General features: G+C 40.0%; 1 protein-coding gene across 1 annotated transcript in view; it reads right to left on the bottom strand.

Moving 5' to 3' along the window:
* Positions 1–27,724, bottom strand: part of LOC146789440 (transmembrane channel-like protein 2) — a 566,730-nt gene that overhangs the window by 503,460 nt on the left and 35,546 nt on the right. The window contains exon 2 of the mRNA XM_085631099.1: positions 8,045–8,363. Within this exon, the coding sequence (XP_085487225.1) occupies positions 8,045–8,363 (319 nt within the window). The remainder of the gene's footprint in view (positions 1–8,044; positions 8,364–27,724) is intronic.

Here is a 27,724-nt window from a genome sequence, read left to right as displayed (position 1 = left end):
CCTAACACTTTCAACCATTTCAGTTTTAGTGGTAGCCCTGCCACAGAAGGCATTTGAATATTATTTTATACATTTTAAGAGTGTTATTTTAATTGGTAATGCTATCCTTACTATAAGTATATCCTCTTTAATTTAATACCAGTTTCCCTTTTTGTGATCTGATGTATTTTGCTGTTTCCAGCATTTTAATTGTGGTTTTTATGGTATGGAAAATAGATGTACAAAAAAGCAAAAAGAAATATGGTTATATTTTTTTTTAAATCTTTTACATTGCAGGTTCACATTTTAATTTAAATTCTGAATGTTGTCTTTACTTTGTTTTAGCTGTAGAGTTTTGCATTGCAGGTATGTTTGGTGTTGATTTTGCCACAGTATTCTTTTGATACAATCCATTGAGAGAAAACTGTGCTAGTGTGTCAGTTGATTTTTAAATGTAAAATTTAGTTAGGGGTTTGTGTGCTTTGTTCTATTCTTTAAATGTTAATTAAAGTGTTATTTTCAGTCTAGCTTTGTGCTCTGCTTACAATACTTACATTTAGGGCTGGTATTTTTGTATTTTATATCGGTGTCTCTGTATTTAGTTTCTTTTCCTTTTTTGTATTTTTCTTTCTTGTAGAGGATGTATCTTTAATCTGGAGAAATAAACAGGTAGCATAGTTGTATTTATTTGCTGTCTTAACATACTTTTATTTACTCATTTATTAATTTTGTTAGTTACCATTAATTATTAAACTAAGGGGCATATTTACAAGTCCCTATCGCCACCGCAGCATCACATTTTTGGATGTAGTGGCGGCGATATTTACAAGGCAGCGTTAAGCCACTTATAGAGGCTTATCGAGAGGGTGTATCTGTAATTTGAGAACTAAACATGTAGCATAGTTGTATTTATTTGCTATTTTAACATACTTGTGGTCACTTATTTATTAATTTTGTTAGTTATCATTAATAAGTAAACTTAGGGGCATATTTACAAGCCCCTATCGCCGCCACAGCATCACTTTTTTGGATGTAGTGGCGGCGATAGGGGCTTTGCCTTATTTACTAGGCAGCATTAATCCACGTAACGTGGCTTAACTTAATGCTGCCTTGTAAATAAGGCACCCTTTCACGCCATACTTAGAGTGAAATAGGAGGGCAATGGGTGTTGTGGTGAACGTTCCATATTTACAAGGATGGCATAAATGTGGGGCAGCACCAAAATTAAGACCAGGGAAAACCTGCTCCTACCCTGGTGAAATCTTTAATTTCTCCTTGTTTTTGCTGTTTGCATGTGTGCTGTGTTGTGCTTAGTTCTTAGTTCAGAGTCCTCTTTATGGGGCTCTCTAGACATACAACAAGGGCAAAAAGCTCCATTTGTTACAGTTAGTGTCCAACACTTTCCAGCTCCCATGAGACCTTCTGACTAGGGGTGGGAGTAACTTGCATAATTCAGTGTAGGATAATCATGAGAAATTACCTAAGAATTCACCTAAGTTACACATATCTATGCGAGAAGAGTAATTCTGTGTTTAGTGATATTTCTTAACGCAAAAGATGTCCCCTCATCACCAAAATGGGTGGGAAAATGCATTTTGCAGTAAGAAATACCGCTGAATGCAACAGAACAGTATAGGGAGCATAGGAAGCCACTTGCGCTCAGTAAATGTGCTCTTCGGGATAAGGGTTTACCCCAACTTACTCCTGGTATTTTTCGCAATTTTCTTAGCGCAAAATGCCCCCTCGTTTCCAAAAGGGGTTGCAAAAATGCATTATGCACTAAGAAATAGCGCGAAATTTGCTCTTGAGGTAGGATTTTCCCCCAATTTACTCCTGGAATTCAGTGCTGTTGCTTAGAGCAAAATGCATCGTCACGTCCTAAATGGACGTGAGGATGCATTTTGCACTAAGAAATAGGGCTAAATGCAGTAGAACATGAATAGTGAGCTGCTGCTCGCGCTCGCTAAATCTGCTCTGTGGTAGGATTCCCCCCCATTACTCCTAATCACCCAAGCATCAGTAATCACATAATTATAGGTAACTACGCGTCAAAGAGTAATGTCAGTGTTACCGAAATTGTTCCAATTACTCCAGCATAATTGAAATGGCGCCCCGGCCTACTTCTGACCAGGATTTCTCACAGTTAAGGGAGTACATGTTTGCCCTAATTAATTTAGCAGCATCTAGACCTGTTTTCCAGTGGAAGAAAGAGCTTTTTTTTCTGTATAGATAAAATATAAAGATTGATTTTTGCTGCTGTAACAAGTGAGTGACCTTTGAATCTGAACAAATTGCTCATCACACAAGTCCATAATTTCGTACTAAATATAATTTCAGTTCATATTAGTAACGATCAATTTATGTAATCCAGTTCTTTGTAGGTTTTGAAATAAGATGACAAATTATAATAGGAATAATAACACAGAATTTGAAAGAAAAGGGAATCTCTAGAAGCAGTTATAGTGTGTGTCTCTTGACAAACCAAAGAGTTCATACATCCTTGACAGTTCTAAATAAGGCACATTGAGGACCTAGTTGCAAAAGATATTGTGAAAACGTGTATATTATTCCTAACTTTTTGATTTAGTCATTACTGTTTACTTATTCATAAATATTTCGATTGACACCAGATCTAGGAATGTTTAACTATTTTCCCAAAATACTTACGGAGACATTATGATATTCCCATGTAAAGGTGACTATTTTGTATTTATGTAACTCCTGACACGTCTATTCTTGCATCAGGTAAATCACACATGATTAGAAATAGGACGTTGTTAGAAAAGATTATTCTGTTTCATCCTTTTTCCAATAAAACAAATATTTAATTCATGGCCCTGTACTAGACCTGTGCTTCATGATTGCACTTCACCCTGCTTTTTATCCCGCATACGCTGACCCACTAAGGTGTAAACTAGACCCAGATTTACTAAGATGTTGCTTCATGGTTGTGCCACTTTTGTGGTACAGCCCGTTGCAAAATTCATTTTGGCGTTTACTAAGCCACAGAAAGTTGACTTGCATAGTTTAGTATATACAAGGTCACACAATGAATAGCAGAGTGCTGCCTTAAATTACTTTGTATCAGGTAGGTGTTACGTGGGTGTTCTCGTGCATCCACTTATGTATTTTGATGTAAAATCAGATTTAAAAACACTTGTAATCTTGGATTTGCATGAAAAGAGTGTGCTTACTTGAGGAGTAACAAGGAGAAATATTTTAATTGATCCATGTTACTTCTTTTCATTTGTGTGGCAGAACAAAGCACATATAGAAAGAGGAATATGCCGCTAAGGATTGTTTTTGTGAAGGAAGATATGTCTTCCTCCACAAAAGCAGTCCTGCCCGAAACACAGATGCCTTTTCACCAGGGCATAATGGTGCCTGCGTTGACCCTAGGCTGCTTGAAGAGCACCGGAAAGAGCAGAAGTGCATTATATCTTAGTGAATATGGCGCATTTCTGATGCCTTCCTTTCACACAACTCAGCACAGCAAGTTCCACTGCTGTGTTGCATTCCATGAATGAATAGTAAATATGGCAGCTGATGTTCTCACAACTGCTGCAAGTGCTGTTCAAATCATTTGTGAGTGCTCATAAAATCTACTTCATGGTTCCACCTGTTGTTACTTCTGCTCCTTCACACTTACTCACAGCCTAGTATAACTATGTTGTGCAATACTGCGTTAAATTAGCTTAAGTACACATCAGTGAGTTTTATGTTTTTGAGATTTATGACCAATAACATAGATGTAATAATATTGGAAAAATGGTTTATTGAGCTCGACTCCCACAACATAAATCTGTTGTGAGCTGCAGACCACTGCCTCATAAACTCATATTTTCATATGTTTAAAGTTGTACATGATCCAACCATCTTGTTTCTCAAGCTGCCCAATTTCCAAGTGATCATTTTTAATAGGTGTATTCTAACTCCTATCAATGTTGATAATGAGGGGATCAAGGTATTTGTGTTGTATGCTGTAAAGAGTTAAAATTCTATTTAATTAACTTTTGCAATGGCGAAAGTTTATAGATTTGTTTTGCAAATTGTTCAATTTTATTGATTAAACTGTCAGTCTTAACTAAAATCCTTTTTCAGTACCTAACTAGGCTATGTGAGACTTTAAGGTGTGCTTAAGAGTGGGAAATGTCTCTGTAGTTTATACAATTACATGTCAAGCTAGAGTTGCAACTCCCACTTGTCGCAACTACAGAGTGTCCGAGCGTGGCAACTATTTTAGTCACAATTTATTAACAATTCATTAGAGGGCAGATTCCACTTTGCCACTGATTCCCATTTTATTTGCTTGAGGGCTTCACGCTATATGTGAGTATCAAGGATCACAGCCCCCTTACTGCAGTGCTCTTGATTCCTTTGCTTAAGAAAAACATTGTTTCCTAATTACATCATAGCCTAAGTAATAAGCAATCTGAAGTTTGTTTGGAGCTTGCTGAATCCTAATGTTCTCTTGGAGTCCTTGGTTAAGTCCCATCTCAGCTATTTCAATATTTTTTTTCGGGACTAGGTAGAAAGGGGGGAAATGGTGTCTACTCATTACGATATGTCTACTGTCAAAAAACCTTCTTCTCAAAACTATTAATCCCAGCAAGCAGTCTTCGCCTAGATGCATTACTTCTTCTTCCTCCATTGCTATTAGATAGACATACAAACCAAGGGATGAAAATGTTGTTGCTCCTTGTTGCACAATCTATGAACCTACCCTAAGGGATAGGCATATAAAGATTAAGAGTATTAGCTGCCAATCCCTCATTTTAGCCAGTAAACAAAATGCCCTTTTTGACACATAGTAAATGTTATTAGCTTCAGTCAAAGCCGCATGACAGGTATCACTTCTCATATTCCTGGGGAGCAGTGGGATACGCTTTTTTTAACATTTACCTATCACCTTCAAAAAGTGACTGCTATGTGAATACATTTTATAGTTCATTTACCTCCATCAAGTTCAATGCAGAAGTAGTCACTGTGCTGCAAGAATGCCCTTCTGGTAAAGCCCGCAGATCGGACGGGGTGCCCTTTAATCTATTTAAATGCAACATCAGTTTATGGGCACCTCTCCTCACAAAGGTTTTCAACAATCTAAGTGACACTAATTTGCTGCATTCTTGGTCAAATTCAATCATTGTTCCTATTTTTAAGAAGGGAAATCTCATGGAGCCACAATGTGATTGTCCCATATCCGTCATTGACATCACAGCGAGGGTACAGGGTAGAGTCATTTTTAACAGAATTAGGCTCTAGGTCAATGAACGAGGTATTTTGAGACATTTCCAATAAGTGTTTAGAGAGGGTGTCGGTACAATGGAGCAGTGCTTAAATGTCCACCTCGTTAATAGTAAATAAACCATAGTTAATTGCTTCCAATTGTACCTTGCCTTCATGGACCTTTCATGAACATTTAATCAGGTAAATAGGTTTCAATTATGTTTGTGACATTTGTACATATGACTTGATACATCATTAGCCAATTTTCTTTCTGTTCTCTGTAGTAACTTGGCTGTCAGGTTTGACCCTACTGGCCAGTGCTCCAACTCGTTCAGATTGGAACACATGATGCATCTGAGCTGCATCCTGGCCCCACCTCTGTTCATTCTGCATGTCAACAACTTGAACGGATTTTGGTAAGCAGGGACAAGATATGCCCATGTTTAATTCCATTGCCATCCCCTCATTATTATATGCAGATGATGCTGTTCTGTTAGCACACACTCCGAACTGTTTAGAAAATGCGAGGGAAGCTTTTAATACAAATTTTTCCAAGTGCCAGATTATGGTCTGTGGTACTAAAACACATAACATGAGCACCATCTCTATTAGCAATAATAAGCTCTGGGGGGTGTCCAGTTTTACATATATGGGTATACATTTTGACGCTATCCAGCCTTTGCATAGCAAACTACTTAGTCTGTAGGGGTTTATTTGAATTTGATTTCTTCCCTTGGTGGCAAACTGCTTGTGTCTTTTCTTGCCATATATAAGAAAGACTAAGGGCCTGAAATAGAGTTCGGTGGGCGGGTTTCTACATCATAAACATGATGGATATTACCAGTGCATTCTATTATATGGCAATTGTAATTCTGCGGATGGGATATCCATCACGTTTGTGACATAGTAACCCATTCACCAAACTCTAAATCAGGCACTCAGTGCCTTCTAACTGCCATTTATGCTGGGATTTGGGTGAATCTTAGTGTTTAATCTTTGCAGTATTAGGAAAACTGATTTTGTTTACTCACAATACCCCCTAGTAGGTTCTTCTACATAGGCCATGAAGAGCTGGGTCTTTCATACATCAAGGACCTAATTAAGCTCACACCCTTGTCCCTTTGGATATCCATTTGGACCAGTCGTCCCGCTACTCTTTATCATAGGGCTATTAAGGACTGTTTGAAGGGTGAAGAAGGACTTGATTTTCAGCGGCTGTACAATGTTCAACGGTCCTTCACGGATTTCGGTGGGCCCACACTATTTAAGAACCCAACTACCGTTTGGAAACAGAATAAATTCTGGGTTAAGAGGTCTATTATAATTGACCAAAGACACCTGGAAAGGGAAAATATAGAATCAGGAAAGCCTACACACCGGAGGCGTAATACTGCAGATCACCCCATTCATTGAACTCTATCTATTGCTCAGCATGTCATGGGGAGTGAGCGTTACTATTTAGATTTAGATCTGGTACAATATGAAAATTGCTGTTTTCTGCTAGGTCAGTACAGATGCTCTAGGGCAGCCCTGTGACCTTGTAATGATTTCTCCAAACAGTCACTGTTGACTTCAACTTTTTCAGAAATGTTATGAATTGTCCAATGAGATTTTTAATTCCCCTTTTTAGGGCAGAGACATTTTAGAAACTGTTGCCCTCTCTTGATTTCTTACAACTACTTACTGATGAGGTCTGTATGGCTGCTGAGTCTTTTCTTAAATACATTGAGCATTGCAGTAATTCTATGCGCGTCGCTTGCGCAAAGCTATGTTTTTAACATTTTTAATGTGTGTACTTTTATGATTAATAATATGTAATTGAATTAAGTTTTATTAATGAAGGAGTGATGAGTGCAGTTTCATTTGCAAGTGCGTATAAAACAACGTTTATCAGTGTAAATCTAAAATTCACATTTCCATTTACAGAGATTCCGCATGAAACTTTTGTTGCAGGTTTCATATGTGAAATTTTACCAGAAAATACTTACGTTACAGATAATATAAATTTTTGTCAGGTGCAGGCAATTTTATAGTGACATTTGGACCAACATACCAATGCAAAAACAATTGTATTTATCACTAGTAACAAACATACAGTAGGTGTAAGAGTCGAAGGTATGCAATTTGTGTATGCACTTCTATTTGAAAATTAGAACGTCAGTTTCAGAAAAAAAAAAATCTGGAAATATTGGTAATGATCAATTATAATATTGAAATTCCTACCAATAACTTGGTTTTTTTTGCACACAGCTGAAGCAATAGCTCGATGTCATCTTTTCTGCTGGTGATCACATTTCAAAATGCACACACAAGACTATATAAATGTGTAGGTGAAAAACACACAGATCACAAAACCTATTTTGAAGAGTCAGGCCACGCCCTAGAATATGAAGGCCGCAATATGTGTGCTTGCAGAATATCGTTTGATATAAATAATGCGCCATAAATATCTTTCACGCAAATAGGACTAAATATGAGTATCTTAATGAAAATCATGTATTTACATTTCTTAATTTTTTTAAGGGACTCTTCCTGCCTGTTTGTCAATGGTTGCTTGAAGGATGTAACATTAGTTCCCATGCTTCAATATAATAACGTGGTTCAAATATTGGCAACAACAAGGTCGTGTTAATGGTCCGAGCTCTGACACATTGGCCTTATTAGCAGCACACGCAGTAGAAATTGCACTCTGTATTCTGCACAACAACTTTCGCCTTCAGCTTGGAATCTTTTACATTACTGATAACAAGACTGTCCATATGACTCTAGCCTGACCTCTCCTTTCCTGACACTGGAGCCTTGTATCCCTCTGTGCAATTACAGTACACAACAACTGTACCTGCTGGCCTTTTTCGTGTTTTGATCGTCTTTGTCAGATTGTTTTTCTTTACTCTCTTCCTCACTTTGTTTCTTGTTGGCAGTATTTCTTCCTCTGTTCCGCCTGCCCCTTTTGTTGCCGCTCTCTTCATCTGGTTCACCTTCATCCTCGTCACAGTCTTTTACTTTGTGTCTTTTATTAACGTTTCTTTTTTGCCTGGGCGTTTCACCTTCACTTTCATCTTCGCTTCCATTGTTTCTGGCATTTCTTCCACCTCGATTCCCACCTCTGGGAGCTGGTTTTCTGCTTGCCGCTCTCTTCTTGGCATTTGCTTCTTCGTCTGTTTTGAATATTAAACAAAACACAGCGTAAGAATCTTACAAAATACTTGTTATTCGTATTGTTAAATAACAAGCATCTACAAGATAGTGTGCATGATGTTAAATTCTACTTTGCTGGCCAGCCTTGTGTGTTTAGGTATTTAGCAACAGTTAGCTGACATTCGTATTTGGATGATCTTGATATTCCATTAAAATTTCCTTTAGTTTTTCCTTTTATATGTATTTTATTATGAAGTGAACATTTCAGACTATTACACAGAAAAAACGCACTCATTTGTGTTTCTTTATATCTGGCAGAAGCCCTAAATGTGGGCTCACTTCTCCTTCCTGCCTGTCCCCCATTAAGCAAATAAAACCAAATAAAACTAAATGAAATAGCAACCCCATACCTCCTCAAGTGGCATCAAACTGCGCGGTATCCTTCATAAAGATCTTGATGATGTCACCATCTTTACTTTTCTCTCAAACCTCATCGAGGACCCGTATGATCAATCAATCAATCGAAATGCTCCTATTCCAGGAGCTCGTGCCAGATATACTTTTTTAGGCCTGAGTTCAACAAATCTATTGCTTACACTACATCTGTTGTGACACTTGGGTCCACCGGTGTCTTTTTTCACCATGCTTTTTCCACTCATTTCCTTGAGACTTTGTCAATCATGTCTTGATTCTGCCCAGTGGAGTATTCATTTCTCACCTCATGCTATTGGCTGTTTGGGTGCATCCTTCTGATTAAGGTGCATGTTTCACTTTTACTGCATATGGAGGTTTTATGGTCATTCATTCACTCTTTGATGGTTTTTGGCTTGCAGAATGCCATCTGGTCAAATGCCTGGTGGCGGGCAGACTGTGGTCTCATCCCTGTCCTGGATAGGACAGCGAAAAATCTGGGGGTGACTTTCGCCGAGGGTTTGGCCTTTGATGCTCAGGTCAGCCGAACTGTCAGCACTTGTTTCTATATTTTAGGAACCCTTAGAAAGGTGCTGCTGTATATTCCGTCTGAACTACATCAGTCCACCATTATTGCACTAATCCTATCCTATGATATTCTGTGTGGTTACTTACATAACTCGTTCCTATGAACCCCAGCCCTTTCTTGCACTTACTCAGAATGTTCTCTAAAATATATAGTTTTTTCATCAGGCTGGAGATGTTATTTGCTCTCCAACACTGCTCATGTTAAACGACCAGTGACGTGCATGTGCCTGCATGTTCTAAAATGTTTATGCCCTATATATTTCAAATTTGCTTTGTCTTCTAGAAAATATAACTCTTGTGGACTGTATAATAAATAGCAGAAAGCAAAAGTACATTTTTGTTTTTATTCAAATTGCATTACTAGGACCTAATGAGACATGAAGTCATAATTCTAGACTAGTGGTTTTTGTTAACAACTGCAGACTTGCTTTCTGTTTCAGGCAAAAAGTGTGCAATTAAGAGGTTATATATGTTGTGAAATCTTTGGCTGTATGAGAGGTTTCACTTTCGGTGACATGTGCAGAGTTGTTTTATGTTCAAATACAGTAGAGCAGGTCTATATCTCAATTGCATGTCACATGTTTTTACAGGGCACCTAAAACCACAATTTCAGATTCTGAGTGAAGCTAAGGTACCACTGAAGCTGTATTCACATCTTATCTTGAGGTAGTAATTGATGAAATATCATTTTCAGATGTGGCATCTACATTGTAGAGAATCTAATTTCCACAACCACTAAAAAAGCAATAAAAGTGCTTTGTCGAATGCAGACCAGAATAGGAGCTTAAGATCAATAAAATAAAACAGTGTTCAGACGACATGTACAAGACAAAGTGACCATTTATAATAGAAATATCTTCATTGCGTATGGAGTTGAGTGGGATATTCAAACGCATGAAGCAGGGTTGCAGCATAGGAAAAAGGCTCCTCTAGCATTCATAAAGCTCTATTTGATGACATTGACAACCCACTGCCAGATATTTTGTAATATGCTACAAATAAAAACCAATACATCACATTATTAAATGATAACAGTTGTGTAGAGCAAATCTTTCATGGTCAATCTCCGACCTATTCATTGAAGTTTTGACACCAATTCATGATCGGCCACATCTTCATCAGGAGTAAGAATAGTTAGCCACTATAGGATACACAAAAGAAGAGGACTTTTCAAACTTTTTTGCCATATGGACGCAAGCTAATACACTGTCGGTTGTGCAATTCTTAGGCCCCATTTTCACACTTTTAATACTCTTAATTGAGTTTGTGTTTGCAATGGATGCAATTTTCCCTGAGAGGGCATTACCACCATCCTTATGGGAATGTAGGCTCACAAAGTCAAATAACGGATGCAACTCTGTCTTTAATAATATTACATTACATAATTCTCCTGGTGTACCTTCTTAGCTACATCTCGCAACTGCTTTATCATAAATGAGCTGAGAAGTGAAATCTTCAAATTCACATTTTGCTTCCAATACATTAAGGGCTGTTTCAAAAGCATCCACATGTTAATTTAGAACTTCACTATCTCCTTATACATAGGTTGGGAAATTGCAAACTATTTTTGCCCTTCAATACCAACATGGTAGAACAATAAATTATTTTTATTGCTCCGACGAGAACGCACCTGGTTTTCTTGCCTGCCTTTGGTGCTAATTCCCTAGTAAGCCTTACCACCTTGACTCAGTCCTCCAGAAGTGACTGAGATGACTTAGATGACTGAGGGCCTTGTTTAGAGCTTGACGGATGGGTTACTCCATCACAAACATTAGAGATATTCCATCTGCCATATTACAGGTGCTGTTGAAACAATGCACTTGAAATACAGCCAAACTCTAAATCAGGCCCTAGGTTGCAGGTTTCTCCAAACACTCGGAAAGTTCCTCCTGGTCAGTCCTTGAGCTTTGAGGGTTCGGTTGGGTCCTTTTAGTTACATGGCTTTCTGTTGAAGCAGGTAAACAGGAAGTTAGACACCTGACCCTTGAAGAGTAATTGAAGGCCCTGGGGGATATTAGGAGTTAGGAGTTAGTGAGTCATTTATCTTCCATCAGGTCGTTTTCTTGAGGTGTAGCCTTCCATGACCCAAAACTGTTCTCAAGAGCTGTTGGTGAGGTACCAGTCTTATCTTGTGCACTAGTCACTGATTGGATAATTTTTCCTATCCAGTCCTGTCTACTTTCTCGCCCTTTGTCCACTTTGTATTGCAGCATTTCGTCTTCCTCTTTCTGTAAAAATGCACGGAAGCCATACATTTATGATGTCTACATTTAACTTCCACCAGAAAGATCAGTGAGCATATTCCCTATTTAGATGAGGTAACCTCTTGTCTCCCATGGTCAAAAGTGGTTCTCCCTTCTGCTGGGGGTATATCCTTAAGGTCTTGATGTGCCCTGTGAATGAATGGGAGCACATCATGTCTGTCCCATTTGGCATTTCAAGCTTCAAAGAGGTAGTGTTAAGGTGTGTTTTTCTATGCCAACTGCTCCTGTCCTCCTCTCAGATAGTAAAGACCTGCAAAGTGTTTATTATTGAAGCTATCACTGGGGCACATTAATAGATGAACAATTGTGCATGCTCAATAAATCATATATCATTATTGATCTCATTTATATTTGATTTTATTCCTTTGTAATAATTATTTATTAGAACTAGAACTTCAATATAATAACTTCTTCGTTTCATAGGTTGTAAGCATATGGTTCTGAATGTGTAGCCTTTACATCAGAGTCATTGTATTGTGGGTGTTTACATCACAGGAGTAACATCATACATCTTTGCATCGAGGGGAAGATTTCCTGCCATTATATTGGTAGTCCTTCACATCGCAGGTATGTTTTTTAAAATACTTAAAATGTCTGAAAACCATTTAAATGTAATCGTAATATGCATATACGTATATAAACATAAATACATATAAGCACATTTATATAAAAATATATATTTTTAAAAGTATGCATATACTTAATGTTTTTCTATAAATAATGTTGAGTAATTAAAAATCATGTTTAACCTCTTCAGTGCCCATGACGAGATAGTCTCGTCATGGAGCACGGTTGCGCTGTGCCCATGACAAGACTATCTCGTCATGAACCCCACCCACTAGTGCAACGCCCGGCACAGGAGGGGGAAAGGGCGTGGCACTAAAGGGGTTAAATTGTAAGCACGTGATTTAACAGATATCTATTTTTTAACTGTAATATGGTTTAAAAATAAAAGAAGTGCACTTTAATTTTAATAACATAATAAAGTATTTAATTTGAATAATTACTAATAAAAACAATATGGAACATTATTAAATTAATTTCAATGCATTAAATAAAATAATAGGTACATTTAAGGGTGTTTATGTGGGGTGGAGTATAAAGGTAGTAATGGGCTTTTAGGTTTCAGGGCTGGGAAGAGCTTGGGGCTGTAAGGGGTTTTAAGGTCTCAAGAATGAGTTGTGTGTTAAGGTATTCTCAAGGTTCTGGGGTCGGTAATGTATAGGGTAGTAAGGGGAACTTGAGGTTCAGTGATGGGTTCAGTTTGGGGGTAGTTAGGGCTTTTAAATGTTCAGGGATCAGTAGAGTATAGGTTAAGCAAGGATTGTTATGTGTCAGGGCTGTTTAGTGTATTGGGGTAGCAAGGTGTTTTAGGTTTCAGGCATGGGTAGTGTAAGGGGGTTTAGGGTTCAGGGATGGGTAGCATCAGAGACGCATGCAGTAACAACACCCATCAAGCTTGTCCTGTTTGAACAACTGAGAGGAGAGCCTGGGAAGCTGGAGTATTGGAGAGCCAGAAGGCTGGCTGGAGCCTATGTTCAGCCCGGGCCGAGTGCTGGTGTAAGCAGAACAGCAGGCAGTGGGCAGTGCAGTGGATGTTGGTCCAAGGAGCTGGGGCCCAAGTGGTGGCCCAAGGAGCATGAGGAGTGTGAGCCAGCTCTTGGGCACCACTCCAGGGACGGCAATCAGCAACATTTGGTGATGGCAGGGAGCCATGCTGTGATGCAAGCGGGAAGGTGAAGGTGAGCTTTAGCACATTAGGTGCTGGGTAGTGAGCTGCGGCGCTCAGAGGCAGCCAGCCTAAATGTGTGCAGCTTTGCTTGCCATGGAGCTCCCCACCTCTCCGCTCTTCCCCTGTGCCTCCTCTGTTTCTCTGTACCACTCCTGCTTCAGCTCCAGTTTTCTGCTTGTGCCCAAGTGCCTGCTCTCCCTCCTTGGCCTTTAGGCCATAGAAAAGGAGAGGCAAGCAAGAAGTGAAGTTAGGCCCTGAAAGACCTGGAGTCAAGGAAGCTCATCCGTAACATGTTTTCCTGGAAACATAGGATTTGTCAGGGTGACCCTTGAAAGCCACAAACTATACAGAGGTAAGATTGCCTGCTCGTTCCAAGTGGTTGCAATTACTCAATGCATAGCACAACCGGTTGTCACATGGTTTTGGCGCTTGCAGATCCTTTTATTTTGGAAGTGAAATCTCTAAGCTGAAAGAATTCCCCCTTATCAGCATTACCACTACCTACTATTGTAAAAGAGACACTGCTACCTAAAAATTGCTGAAAGGTGTGCGCTCTACCAAAGGACTTATGGTAAAGTTTTGCCTACAGACGTGTGCTCCAACCTTCGCAAACTAAAATGCGCAAAGCCAGAGCAAAGAGCAGGGCTGCTAGAAGTGATATTGAGTGCCTAACAACACAATCAACCGGTGTGCCATCCAAAGTAGAGAGCGAAAAGTTAAACCCATCACATCCCATATCTGCCTTTGTAGAAATTGGTAACATGGGTAAAAAATGAACAGACAATTCAGTAGCAAAGGAACAGCTGTTACTTTGGGGAAGGAAATCGGGAAAGCAAATTTACTTCTGATTTCTTCAATTTTGAAAAACCAATCTCTGCCCAACACGATTGCAAACAATTATTGAGTAAATAAGTCAGTCACAGTCCTAAAGGAGCAGGACCAACCTGATGGACAGTTGAGCAAATCCTTTCCTTATGCTCCAAATTCCGAGATGACAATAGTGAACAAACCCTGTTTACCAACCACTGAGTATTCCACAGTGGGGAACAACTGTCTGCTGCAAGTCCCTATGAAAAGCCTTTTGGCTCCCTGTTCGTGCTGGGTGTCCACAATAAAGTGACTGCACACCCTAAGTACATTGTTGAAACCACATCTGCTGAAATCCATCCCAAACCAGCATTTTATTTGACTCACTAAGCAGGAGTGGCTGTCTCGCGATAAGCAGTCGGGAGACATTAATTATGGGGGAGTGCAAGTGTGACTTATCACCAATGTATTATCACCAGAGATCACCCTTAAATGCCCAAAAGCAAAATAGCTCTAGAACAAGGTTGTTCCTTCCCACTGTGATGAATATGACTTTTGAAGTTATACAGTCATATAGTGATACTGACAATTCAATATTCTATATGTCTTATCCAGATAGTCCTATTAGGAAACTGTCTTGCCTAAAACTGATTCCTAAAGATAAGGATGTGGAAGATAGAAATTGATTCTGCAAAGAATTCAAAACAACGCCAGCGCAAATCATCCTGGGACTCATGACAGTAATGCATAGAACCCTAGACATAATAGCTTAACATCACAGTCACAGAAATTAGATGACCAAATGGAGGTGCCCTATAAAGGCCTCAATAGCTATAGCTAATGCTGACTGCAAAATGGCTGCTGTGGAAAAGGTGGTGAAAGATTAAATCAATCAGATGTTGTTACAAAAGGGTCCATGTGCATTTTCTTTCCATTTCAAATAAACTCAATGAGGTACCAACAATAATAAATTCACTCCTTCTAGGCTGCAAGGCAAAGTTATCAAATGGAATACTGAGTGTCATAAATGGTTCGTATCCTTAGCTAAGTCATTCTAACTGTGAGACAGGGGATCCAGCTTCTAAGTGCACTCTTGTGACTCTTCTAAAAGCAGTTGAGGAGGATCATGTAACAACACCAGACGAGTGAAAAACTCAGACACCAAAGAAAATAGATTGCTAAGCAGGCCAAAATATAATTCTTCAAAAAATATATTAGAAAGGAAATGTACTATCTTGGAGATCTCAAAAGAACAACATCTAGAGTTGGAGTTGGACAAAGACAACTCAACTTCTAAGATGCAACAATTAACAGACCCTAAGTAAACTAATTTGGAGATCCATGTGGATATAGCAAAAGACAAGATTAATTGCCCAAGTTCAGATTTCCTCGAAATCCAAATTGCATCCCCCTTTTATCAACCTCAGTTCCGGATTACTGTGCGATACACAGTGTATAATCCATGCACACATCAATAGAGAGCCTACAGGCTTCTGCCCTCTGCAATCGGATGAGGCTGAACAATTAAAGGTCTTAAAACAGGCCACCTTTGAGGAAAAAAGTATGATCTTGGAAGATGCCCTAGAAATACCATTGGCAGAACCCCACCAGACTACCAGTACAAATCTACCTTATAGTGAAAGGACAAGTTCTGAGTACTTGGCAAAAAAAGAAACAGAGGTCAAACAGAATCTGGTCCAGGTACATAAACCAATGAAAATAACAGTGTTGAAAGCTTCTGGGAGAAACCCTGCGTGTATGGGTCCTCAGCAGGCAGTGCCAGGTAGGACGGAGGGTGTGGGGGGTCTTTGCCCTTACCTTTATGATGCTGAGCAGAATCATAGGCCTTGTGTAAGGTTGAGTGTTCATCAATATTCCCTTGGGCTTTTTGATTCCAACCACTGCTGGGAATCCATATTTAGTATGGAAAAAGCCCCAAATCCCAATTCTATATTCCACACATATCCCATATCCTGCATGCAAGTCTGAAGTTCAGCTAGTAAGAAACCCCGGGATGGCTAACTTAACCTAAAAATACCAAGAAGGTCCCGATGAGGAGACTATACTTTTCTTTATGTCAGTATATCAATCTAGCGGGAGCCATGATGTACTTGATTCCGGAAACCTTCTCAAATTGGTGAATTCTCTTCCGGGTTTGCATAACATTTCAACAAATGATCTATGTAGCAAGAGCTTCGTTTCAACAGTGGATCCCCAAGAAACAGAGAAAACAAACACTGTATGGTGAATTAAGAATTTAGCATTCTATATTCTCAAATTCATCAAGGAGCTGCCATCTTAGGGAATAATAGTAGAAATAGTAGCACAGAACCATGCCCTGCCATCTTCTGTCAGAAAATAATCAAGAGTAACCGCTCAAATCCTAAACAATGGCAGGAAGTTTTTCAACCTTGAAAAAAGTGTGTGGCTAATCCATGACTCTCCCAGCCAAAGAAGATCTGGTAAACCTGAATGCCAACGTTGACCCAGAAATTGGTAACTCATTTCTACCACAAAACATGCACCCTAAGGTAACTATAACTAGTTTCCCCACCATAGACAGTTTTCTCAGCAATAATTTTACAACAAATGTTGCAATGGAATTATTAATGATGGTATAGAAGATATTATGAGTGATGTAGTATGTGTGGTAATTAGCAGTGCATGGTGAGGGCATGAGTTATAGTTACCTTAGGGCACAAGTTATAGTTACTGTTTTTTGTTTGTGCAGATTTTATATAGCGTGAAGTCGACCCGAAGGTATTGGAGCGCTTTACATGAGCACCAGTTACGTTACACATTCAGGCACGGGGAGATCAAGTGATTTGCCCAGAATCACAGGATGTGAACGCGACAATTACGGCAATTAATAGATGTTTTTAGTCACGAGAAAGGAAATTACACGGTTTGCCGGGTAACAGTTTTTAAGCTCTCCAATGTAGGTACATATTAGGGAGCTTATACGAGTGAGGATCGAAATCGAAAACTTTACCGCTTCCCATTTTGTAACTTTTCCCAAAACGTGCACAAGTTAAACAGTGAAAAAATGAGCACGTGTCAACTGTAAAACGTGACATCTAAATGGGACAGCCACATGTTCCTTGCATAGACTACTCAATAATTTAAAAGTATATAGACCACACCCGTTGATTGATTAGTTTTGTTTTTGCAAGTTATTTATGCGTGTCCATTCTGTGATGCAGGTTCCATTTTCTAGTGTCGGATTCTTCTTTTGCGACAACAAAACATATTAAGGAGTTGTAAGTTGTTTGATTATGGCATAGCAGATATTTATAATACGTAACTATTTGCGATTATTTAAAGATTTGTATTTAGAAAAAAGTGTTATTGATTGTTTTTGCCATTTATATGTAACGTCAGCAGCTTGTATTCAGAAACAGACAGAATAGAGAAAACACTCTTCCTTTTCTCGCTCCTTTGAGCTCATATAGTGTGATTTTGTATATTATAATATTGACATTATACTTGACCTCAGAGTTGTTGGTGCTCCATGGGCCCGAAGACTATAGATTGATATGTAACGTCAGCAGCTTCTGCTTCTTACTCTGTTTCCCCCCGAGATCATATAGTGTGAATATGTATATTGTAATATTCACATTCATACTGACCTCAGAGGAGTTCATGATCCGTCGACGCGAAGACGAAAGATTTCAAAGTCCTGGAGAAAAGACGCTTTGAACATATTCACCACTTGAAAATATTTTGTTATTCATCTTGTTTTGTGTTCATGACTTTATTTTCCTTTTCCTATTGTCTGGCATCAGTGACACTCTGTATATTGTAGTATAGTGTTATTTTTTCAGACAACAGGAGTTGGAGATTTGTTGGCACCAGGAGTAAACCATCTGAAATACAGCTTACTGACCTTTATAACTTACTTGATCAGATTTTTTTACAGTGAGGATATTTTTCGGAATTGCACTTTAAAAAAAGATTGTTTGCATAGATACTTTCTTACTGAATGCCTTTGATAAACCCTACATTTCTGAATGATATTTTGGTATTTCTCTTTTTCTCTGTTGTGGTTCCTATTCTCCTTCTCCCTATAGAATATATACCATTAGTAGTGTATATTATACTACTATCGTATATGTTCTTAAAGGAGTAGGTGATCTCTTAGCGGAGCAGTGAGCGACCTCTAAGCACTACAACAGAACTTCACCGTGTTCTACAAAATAGAAATTGTAAACATTTTGATTTTTTTTATGTTGTCCTTATTCTTGTTCTCCTGTGAAATACTATAAACTCACCCTGTATATTTTAATACTGTGACTTTCTGGTAGTTCAAAGGGGTTGTAGATCTATCTGTGTGAGAAATTTACAACATATACTACAGTTATTTCCGTTGATAACTTACTACCTCACAGTTTGTAACACTGCTAATATTTTATAAAATAGTAGTTGCTAAAAAAAATTGTATACATAGTGCTTCATTTAATATTTTGATAAAGCGTACATTTCTATGTAATATGACATCATTTGTGTTTAACTGTTTTTTACTTGTTATTGTTGTTGTGACCTGAGATGATGTAGTGTGGGAGTATTTCTTGTAGCACTTCTTTTCTACTTTATCTAAAAGTAACTGATGCCCTTTTATATTAACAAGAATATGGGGCAACACTTTTACAAACTATAGCTGACAAAATAAAGGCAGGGTGTGGTCACGCCTAAGGGATATTTTATGATTTGCGTTTTTATTTGTCACCCCTCTGATATATACAGCTTCACTTTCCTAAGAAAGTATATTTATGATTGCTTAATAAAAACTGTTTCAAACCTAGACTGAAATTTTTGCAGCGCAACCACAGCTCCCCGTCAGAAAAGTAAACACCACATTCTAAGTAAATAGTGCTCCAGGGAAGTATCCCACCCGCGTACTTAATAAAATGAAGACCGCAAAGCACTCTGTCCACCACCTTGTGACCACTGTGCAGTGCAAATAGTGTTCCTACCCTCCCCTCTTCTATTTTTTTTCCCGTACTCCTTTTGAAGTGCCTCACAAAATGGCTGACAACTGTGAACCATTCTCAGCCAATAAGGAGCAAGCTTGTACTCGGAACCCTTTAGCCAATAAAATGTCCATGGTGTTCCGCAGAGGGGGAGGGAATGGCTGGCAACACTTCTACTTTTAATGCTTCACAGCATATGAAGATTAAGCTTGGGAACGTCCTGCTTGGAAAACGCTAACCAATTAGATGTCCCTGATACTCCGTGGAGGGTGAGGGAATCGCTGACAACACTTCTACTTATAATGGTTTACAGTCAATGAACGTTAAGCTTGGGAAGGTCCAGCTTGGAGCACATCGGCCAATCAGATGTCTCTGCTACTCCGCAGAGGGGAAGGGAATGGCTGGCAACACTTCTACTTTCAATGGTTCGCAGCCAATGAACATTAAGCTCTGGAAGGTCCTGCTTGGAACATGTGAGCCAATCAGATGTCCTTGTTACTCATGGAGGGGCAGGGAATGACTAGCAACACTTCTACTTTCAATGGTTTGCAGCCAATGAACATTAAGTTCGTTGTCGTAACACCTCAGCCAATTAAACGTTAATATTGTTCTGTGGACAGGGACAGAACACGCCCTCCCACATAATATTACATTTTCTCTAAAAAAGTGACATTATCCATGATAAAAGTGAACAGCGCATTATAAGTAAACATTACTGTGCATTATATTAAAGGAAGACCGCAATACGGCGCATTGTTGTTTTCCCGATATAATTTCCACAAGCCTACTGAACATTGCCGCAATATCACTCATCGTTGTTTTGCGGACGTGATTTCCATGGCCTACGCAACTTTCAAACTACCTGTGTGTGCACCCTGCACACTGCTTGCGGCAATACGGCGCATTGTTTTCCCGACGGGATTTCCAGAGACAACGCAACCTTGCCACAATACCGCGCACCTTTGTTTTGCGGACGTGATTTCCGCGGCCTACGCAGCATTCAAACTCCCTGCCTCTGCACCATACAGACTGCTTAAACTAAGTCCACGGTGTTCCTACTATACCATCTTATAACATTTTTCTCTTTTTTCCCCCATACTCCTATCAACTGAGTCACAAAATGGCTGCCAACACTTCCTAATTTCAACCGTTCACAGCCAATGAGCCGCAAGCTCGTGCTCATAACGTCTCAGCCAATCAGATGTCAGAATTCTCAAATATCGATATCTGTGAGTTTTGATATGTCTCAAAAACTACTGAACGGATTTACACCATTAAAACAAAAGCGTGCTTTCTGGACCAAGACCTTTCTCCCTGCCAAATGTAGTGTAATTCCGTTGAGCAGTTTGACCTGTAGCCTTGTCTAAAGCTTCCTATGGAAATTGCATGGAGAAAACACATTTTAGGACACCCCTTTTTCCTCAGCCCCCCCTTGATGAATCACCCCCAATCTTTCAAGATAGGAGCTAATCTGAAAAAAAAATTGGGGGAAAATTTCGTAAAGATTCGTCAAACGACGCCAAAGTTATAAGCAAATCAAAAAATTATTTCCTACTGGCGATCGCCAGTAGGTAATACATATATATATATATTCACTGAAAAAACCATAGGTTTCACACATGTTATAGTTAGCTGGACATTTCACTCGTAAAAAAACAATGAAATTTCCCCGTTATAGTAAGTTCAGCTAACTATAACTCGCGTGCCCGCAATCCACTGCTGATGACGTCACATATTACATCACTCATGACATGGTCAGTGACATCACTCATGACATCACTGATGACATCTCAAATGACATCTCAAATGACATCACGGAGATGTCATCAGTGATGTCATGAGTGATGTCACTGACCATGTCATGAGTGATGTAATATGTGACGTCATCAGCAGCGGATTGTGGGCGCGCGAGTTATAAACGGGGGAATTTCATTGGTTTTTTACGAGTGAAATGTCCAGCTAACTATAACGTGTGAAATCTATGGTTTTTTCAGTGAAGTTGCAAGGTTTTTTAAATGCTAATTCCTAACTATAACGTGTGTGAAACCTATGGTTTTTTTAGTGAATTTGCAAGGTTTTTTAAATGCTAATTCCTAACTATAACATGTGTGAAACCTATGGTTTTTTAAGTGAATTTGCAAGGTTTTTTAAATGCTAATTTATGAATGTATTATTATATTTTTTAAATATTTATTTTACAATAAACTACATATATATATATAGTTATAGATTACCTTTATCCTGTAATATGGAATGGCTCAGTTTTTTTTTTTTTAGTTTGGATAGAGTTGAACAGCATAGTTAATATCTTCTATAAACTTATAAACACTTTTAATTATTTTTTTTTTTTAACCCCTTCGCTGCGGCGGGAATTCCTCCGCAGCGCTGGGGGGGGGTTTGGGGGCAGGGCGGTGGCGCTGTGCTCATGACGGAGCCACTCCGTCATGAGCCACGGTTGAGCTGTGCTCATGACAGAGTGGTTCCGTCATGACTCCGCCCACTGCGCTAATCGCCCGCACAGGCGGGGAATTAGCGCCGCGTGGGCAGAGCGGCCGCCAATGGCCGCGACATGACGGAACCACTCCGTCATGAGCACACGGCGACCGTGGCTCATGACGGAGTGGTTCCGTCATGAGCGGGGGAGGGGTTAAGTGCTTTTGACTGTGCGCGCACAGTTCGCGCACGGTGCGTGCACGGTGCACGCATGCATACGTGCTCCGTGTGCGCATGCGTACGTGCTCCACGTGCGCATGTGTATGTCGTGCGTGCTCCGTACGCGCGTGCTCCGTACGCGTATGCGCACGTGCTCCGTACGTGCGTGCTCCGTACGCGCATGTGTGCATGCTCCGTGCGCGTACGCACATGCGCGCGTGCTTTGTACGCGCATGCGTGCGTGCTCCGTGCGCGGACGGTGCGCGCACGGCAAGTCATGTGATTTAGAAACAACACTTTTCATTGGTTTATAGTAGTTTCAGGTCATGTGATTTAGAAACAACACTTTTCATTGGTTTATAGTAGTTTCCGTTCCAGAAACTTCCAACACCACACCCACTCCCCTCATTATTACTTCTGATTCCCTGGGAGAAGGAGCTGAGCAGCTTTTCCAGTACTCCAGTACTTGAGAATGGCAGAGCAGCAGTCATCTTCTGGGAGTGAGCAGGAGACCCTTGTGCCACAGAGACAGAGGAAACAAAAAAACTCTTTTATATGGCAATTTTTCACTTTTCCAGAGGGGCAGAAGAAGGTGAATGCTCCAAAAGTCACCTGCACTATTTGTAATGGTGCCTTATCAAGAGGAGATCCTAAAAAGAAATACTCTTTTAGTATCTTCACTATGATCAGGCACGTTAGAGATGTGCATCCTGTGGCTTATGCTCGAGCTGCTAGAGAAAACCCTCCAGCAGCTCAGCCGAGCACATCATCGCCAGCTCAGCCGAGCAAATCATCGCCAGCTCAGCCGAGCACTTCATCTGCGGCGGCAGATTCACCTGCTTCTGTTCCTCTGGATATACACCCTCTGTTTAAGAGGGTGCATATACGGTGCAATGCGTGCAATGCTCTTCTCTCTTGTGGGGACACCAGCATTCCCCTAATAGAGAGCAAGATACAGCAGCACACGTGCGGCACCCTATAATTGTTGTCATTTTTTTGTTCCTCTGTTCCTCAATTAACACAACGGCTCTTTTTAGAGCAACCTAACATCTAAACACTTAAATTTGATTTTTAATTCTATTTTCTTTATGATATTTTTACCGCCGTGCGCGCACCGTGCGCGCACCGTGCACGCACCTAGCGACGGTGCGCGCACGGTGCACGCACCCCGCGATTTTCAAAACAAAAATAAAATGTTTTTTTCACCCTTCATGGTCCTTTAGGGACCCCCTGACAAAAGCTATGGGGTCAGGAACTCTGTACCCTGCCCCCTTTTCACGTTCTCCACCTTTCTTTTTTACTGTCACACACAAAATGGCGGCCGACACTTCCTGATTTCTACCGATTCGAATGTTGACTGACATGAATCCACCAATCAGAATTACGCGCACGGTGCGCGGCTATAGATATTTATGTGCTTTTAACTGCAATTTTCTCAGGAACTACTGAACAGATTGACACCATTTATGCAAAAGGCACATCCCTGACCTGAGGACTACCTCTTTGCCAAATTTCAAGTAGTTCTCTTCAGCCGTTCGGGCTGTACCTTCGACTAAAGGTCCTATGGGAAAATGCATGGGGAAAACGCGTTTAGGGACCCCCCTTTTTCCTCAGCCCCCGCTTGATGAATGACCCCGAGACTTCCAGGGTAGGAGCTGAGCGCCCCATTAGTTTTGAAAATTTTGCGAGGATCCGTCAACCGGCGCCAAAGTTATTCAAAATAGAATTTTCAGATTTCCTATGGAAAGACCGGTCCTAACTATAACTATCTACTGGCGACTGCAATACGGCAATACGGCGTATATATATATATATATATATATATATATATATATATGTATATACATATATATATATATATAGGTATATATATATATTACCTACTGGCGGTCGCCAGTAGGTAGTTATAGTTAGGACCACGTTTCCATAGGAAATCCGCAACATTCTATTTTGAATAACTTTGGCGCCGGTCGACGAATCCTCGCGAATTTTTCAAAATAGGTGGGGCGCTACGCTCCGCTCCTACCCTGAAAGTCTCGGGGGGATTCGTCAAGCGGGGGCTGAGATAAAAGGGGGGTCCCAAAATGCGTTTTTCCCATGCATTTTTCCATAGGACCTTTAGACACAGCTACAGCCCGAACGGCTGAACAGAATTACTAGAAATTTGGCAGAGAGGTAGTCCTCAGGTCAAGGAAGTGCCTTTTGTAGGTTTGGTGTAAATCTGTTCAATAGATTCTGAGAAAATAGCCTTTAAATCAATATATATATCTGAGCCAGCTTACGGTGCGCTTACGGTACGCTTACCGTACGCGTACGGTGGCGTGCGCGAGCCCGATTCTGATTGGCTCTTAGATCTTAGTAAACATTCGAATCGGCCGAAACCAGGAAGCGGCGGCCGCCATTTTCTCTCTCGCACTGAGAGTGTGGATTAAAATACAAAGCACAAAAACATGTAAAGGGGGTGTTTGGACAGCTCCAAAACACCTAGCCATGTTGACGGAGTCCCCAAAGATCCCCCAAGGCCAAAAACGGAATTTTTATTTTTTCGCTAATTTCGCCGATTACGCTTACCGTACGCGTACGGTAAAAAAATATATAAAAAAAAATGTATCCACACTCTCCCCACCCCGTGTGCAAATGGTGCCCGAAGGGCACCATTTGTGCATGGCTTATAACAGGTGTGAAAAATTAAAATATTACATTTCAAAACGAAGTGCATCATATGTCCTCCGTGTGCGCACGGTGCGCGAAGCGCATCGTGCGTACATGGCCCATCTAGCATAACGTGGGCATGCAGTGCGCGTAGCGCACCGCGTGCCCACCGTGCGTGCACGGCACTAACTGCGTAAAGTGGGCGCGCGGTGCGCGAAGCGCACCGCGTGCTCACTGCGCGCGCACGGTGCGCGAAGCACACCGTGCGCGCACGGAACGAACTGCGTTAAGTGGGCGCGCACGCCACGAATGGCGTAAAGTAACTTAGCATTTAAAAAAACGTACAAATTCACTGAAAAAACCATAGGTTTCACACACGTTATAGTTAGGAATTAGCATTTAAAAAACCTTGCAAATTCACTGAAAAAACCATAGGTTTCACACATGTTATAGTTAGCGGAAATTTTACTGATAAAAAACCAATGAAATTCCCCCGTTATAGTTAGTGCAGGCAACTATAACTCACGCGACCGCAATCTTCTGCTGATGACATATGTGTCTTTATGAAAAAAAAATATTTGTAATATATGTATAGCTAAAAATTTATGGAAGAAGACATGGGCAAATAAGTGTCTAAATACAGTATTAGCATCAGCAGAGGATTGCGGTCACGTGAGTTATAGTTGCCTGCACTAACTATAACGGGGGAATTTCATTGGTTTTTTATCAGTAAAATTTCCGCTAACTATAACATGTGTGAAACCTATGGTTTTTTCAGTGAATATATATATATATATATATATATATATATATATATATATATATATATATATATATATATATATATATATATATTACCTACTGGCGGTCGCCAGTAGGTAGTTATAGTTAGGACCACGTTTCCATAGGAAATCCGCAACATTCTATTTTGAATAACTTTGGCGCCGGTCGACGAATCCTCGCGAATTTTTCAAAATAGGTGGGGCGCTACTCTCCGCTCCTACCCTGAAAGTCTCGGGGGGATTCGGCAAGCGGGGGCCGAGAAAAAAGGGAGGTCCCAAAACGCGTTTTCCCCATGCATTTTTCCATAGGACCTTTAGACACAGCTACAGCCCGAACGGCTGAACAGAATTATGTGAAATTTGGCAGAGAGGTAGCCATAAGGTCCATGAAGTGCCTTTTGCAGGTTTGGTGTAAATCTGTTCAGTATTTCCTGAGAAAATAGTATTTAAGTCAATATATATATCTGTAAGCGCGCAGCGTGCGCGCTGGGTGCGCGCACCTTGCGTGCGCGAGCGCAATTCTGATTGGTTGTTAGATCTTAGTAAACATTCGAATCGGTGGAAATCAGGAAGCGGCGGCCGCCATTTTGTCTATCGCATAAAGAGGGGGTGATAAACAAAGGGGGAGAACTTGAAAAGGGGGCAGAGTGGGGAGAAATTGACCCAGTAGGCATTGTAAGGGGGTCACAGTAGGACCTTGTAGGGCAAAAAAAGATTTATATTTTGTTAAAAAATATCGCCGAGTGCGCGCACCCAGCGCGCACCCGAAAAAAAACTTTATTAAAAAATTTTAAAAAAAATCGCATTTAAGTGTTTAGATATAAGGTGGCTCTAAAAAGAGCCCTTGTGTTTATTGTTTGTTTTTTGGTACCTACAAGTAAGTACCGATGCAGAGTCTAAAGTTCAAGAGGAAGACTCTGTTGCCTTCATCAGTGAAGTGTACACCATCTCCTCTATAAATGTCTTGCATGTTGTAACGCAAGTTGTTGTGGTATATAGAACCCATACCATAGTCTCTGAGGAAAGCAGAAATAGATTTGTTGACGTGCTTCCTTGCTTTGTCAATCTGCGGACAAAATTGGTTGGACCAGTTCCACTTTTGCCTTTGGCATATGTTAGAATATACGAAGGCAGTTTGTGGAAAAAGCGACATCAATTGCACAAAGGTGTCCTTAATAAGCATTTCCAGACCTACCCCAGTTAAAGTGCCTAGGTCATTTCCACCACAGTGCACAATAATAAGGTTAGGCTGTGGGAGATGTAGAAAGGTTTTCACCAAAGGCATTAATTGGTGCCACTTTAACCCTCTCTGACCAATCCATTTAATGTCTACATTTGGCAAAGCAAGGTCTCTCACCATACCTCTTTTTTCTGCAAATTTTTCACTCCAGAAGACATAGCTGTGTCCTACAATCCACACTGTGAACATCTTCAAAGGAGATCTGGATGCACTCAGGAGGTGTCTTTCAATAGAAAGGCAAAAAGAAATGAAAGACAGTTGAAAAATGGGGGCACACATACTTTTTTTATAAAAAGAACTCATTGGCTGTTTCAAACCATTCTACACTAAAAACTAGGCTGTATGTTTAAATTTTAAAAAGCATGTATTGCATTGGTTCAGAAAAAAGTGTGAAAAAAGAACATTAGTTTGGATTTGCTGTTAGGTTTGAAAAGTCAAGCACTCTTGCTCTTTGGAAATGAAACATTGTCTGTTGAACTTCTGACCTCTCTGCTCACACCTGTGTTCTATGACCTGTTGCTATGGTAGCAGGCAGAAGTTAAGTTGGGGGAAGGGTACATTTGGAAAGGGGTTGAAGTTTGGAAACTGTGCCATTAACTGGTTCTGCTGAGAGGAGAGAGGTCTGATAAACTGCTGTGTGACTGCCACATTTCTTTCACAACTAACTAATTTTAAAGGTGAGTTATGAGTTTGAGAAGGGGGTGTTTGTGGTTAATTTTGATATATAAAAAAAAAATATGATTATTTGTTTAAAGTTGTGATTTACATTTTCTGTTTTGCGAAAAATTTAACTGTTTTGAATATGTAAAATAATATGGAGTATGTTTTCAACATAAGATAATGTGTACTGGTAACAATGAGGAATACTGTTTTGTGCCTACCATCAAACCATGAGTCTGTGTGCAGAGAAGAATTGTGGGCAGAGATATAATTTGTGTTGCTGTTGAAAAGTAAGACTTGCAGTTGAAAGAAAAGAACAGCTTCTTTTTAATTGTGATGGTTAGCATTTAGCAGAAATCACTTTGAAAAAAAAGAGAGGAAAATGGCAGCACATTTGAAAAAAGCATTAGTTCTGTTAGAATTGATAACCCAGGAAAGGGGCAGCCTGTGTTTTGTGCCTACCAACACAGCATGAGTCTGTCTGTATATAGGAATTGTTGTCTGAGATTTAATTTGTGAAGTTGTTGTTCAGTAAGAAATGTAGTGCTTAAAATGATGACATGAGTCTGTGTGCACACAGGAATTGTGGGCAGAGATTTAATTTGTGAAGATGTTGTTCAGTA

Source organism: Triturus cristatus, chromosome 10, assembly GCF_964204655.1.
Source record: "Triturus cristatus chromosome 10, aTriCri1.1, whole genome shotgun sequence".
In the NCBI taxonomy this organism is placed as follows: domain Eukaryota; kingdom Metazoa; phylum Chordata; class Amphibia; order Caudata; family Salamandridae; genus Triturus; species Triturus cristatus.
This window is presented reverse-complemented; position numbering and strand designations above follow the sequence as displayed.